General features: G+C 38.7%; 1 protein-coding gene across 1 annotated transcript in view; it reads left to right on the top strand.

The window, feature by feature from the left end:
• The window catches only part of fmnl2a (formin-like 2a), a 50,254-nt gene that overhangs the window by 37,530 nt on the left and 11,405 nt on the right, over window positions 1–1,319 (top strand). Inside the window, exon 10 of the mRNA XM_020594665.1 lies at window positions 715–789. Within this exon, the coding sequence (XP_020450321.1) occupies window positions 715–789 (75 nt within the window). The remainder of the gene's footprint in view (window positions 1–714; window positions 790–1,319) is intronic.

Here is a 1,319-nt window from a genome sequence, read left to right as displayed (position 1 = left end):
GAGTTTTCAATCTAATAGCAGCCCAACTTTGTAGCACATAGCCCATAGACTTGGGCCAACTGCAGTTTTTGCAATATTTACACTCCTGAATGAAATATTAAGCGTTGCTCTCAGTGGTATTGGCATCAGTGGGAGAATAAGACTTAGGAAGAATGTAGCTTGTCTAATGAGATGAAGGCTAAGAAATGGTCATGATAGTGGTATGCTGCTGGAAGAAGGACAGCTTCATATTTTTAGGGTTTTTTTTGCCAAGTGACACTTTGAAATTTCATATTATGAGTGACTTTGATATCTTGTATCATAAACTGGCTGGAGGCATTGATCAGAGGTTTTTAGAAACGCACCCATTCTCTTTCTTCCTCCTTCTCACTGCCTTATCATGCTCCATCTGCAGTGATGTATTTAGCAGCTAATGTCATTGACGTTTTATCTTCACCCAGTAATGCTGATGTACATTTTAAAACAAGCACGATCAAGCTCACACTTTTGCTCATTTATGCTTGTTTTAATTCTAGTGGTAGTAGGACAGGAGCAGTTGTATTATTGCAGCTGTGTACAGGTGGCACAGAAATTAAAGCTTAAATCACATCGACTTAATCATTATGAATTGTAAGTAGCTGGCAAATCAGTAATTGATTGTTTGCATTAAATGGGTTTTTTTTTTCTGTCTACACCTTGACTTCAGTCAGTTCAGCGATGTGGTTTGTTTCACAGGTATGTATGGAGACACAGCGGTTTGAGAAGCTAATGGAGTATTTCAAGAACGAGGACAATAACATCGACTTCATGGTACGGTCACACACGCACTCCTAATGACTACTGATTGTGCTGCGCTCCCTGAAAATCCTACATCATCAGACCAGCAGATGACTTATACTGGTTAGATAAGTGCACAGGGACCTGCAAAGGTCCAACTATGAGGACGTAAAAATCAGATCAGTCATAGAGAATCACTCTCCATGTTAGAATAAATTCAAATATTTTGATATTTTGCCCATGTCGTCATATGCCTATTCAAACTCAATAAAGAGACAAATTTCTTTCCTTTTTATCTTATGCTCATGTTCACTCATGTACATTTTTTTCTCAGCCTTGCACAAACTACGTAATGTATAACTGGTGCATTACATCAGACTGGAGAGGCCATTAGTGAAGAACCAATACCTAATTAGTCTGGCACATTGGAATTAAAAGACTGAAGAAAATACTAACTCAGACATGATTCTGTCTAATATGTGTATCCCTCAAAGCACCTTAACTGATGGGGAGGATATACTGTGGACGTATGTGAGTGAAAGCCTGTGCTTGAATTCAGCAGG

Source organism: Monopterus albus, unplaced genomic scaffold, assembly GCF_001952655.1.
Source record: "Monopterus albus unplaced genomic scaffold, M_albus_1.0 scaffold24.1, whole genome shotgun sequence".
Lineage (NCBI taxonomy): Eukaryota > Metazoa > Chordata > Actinopteri > Synbranchiformes > Synbranchidae > Monopterus > Monopterus albus.
Note: the sequence above shows the minus strand (reverse complement) of the source record. Positions and strands in the feature narration are given on the sequence as shown.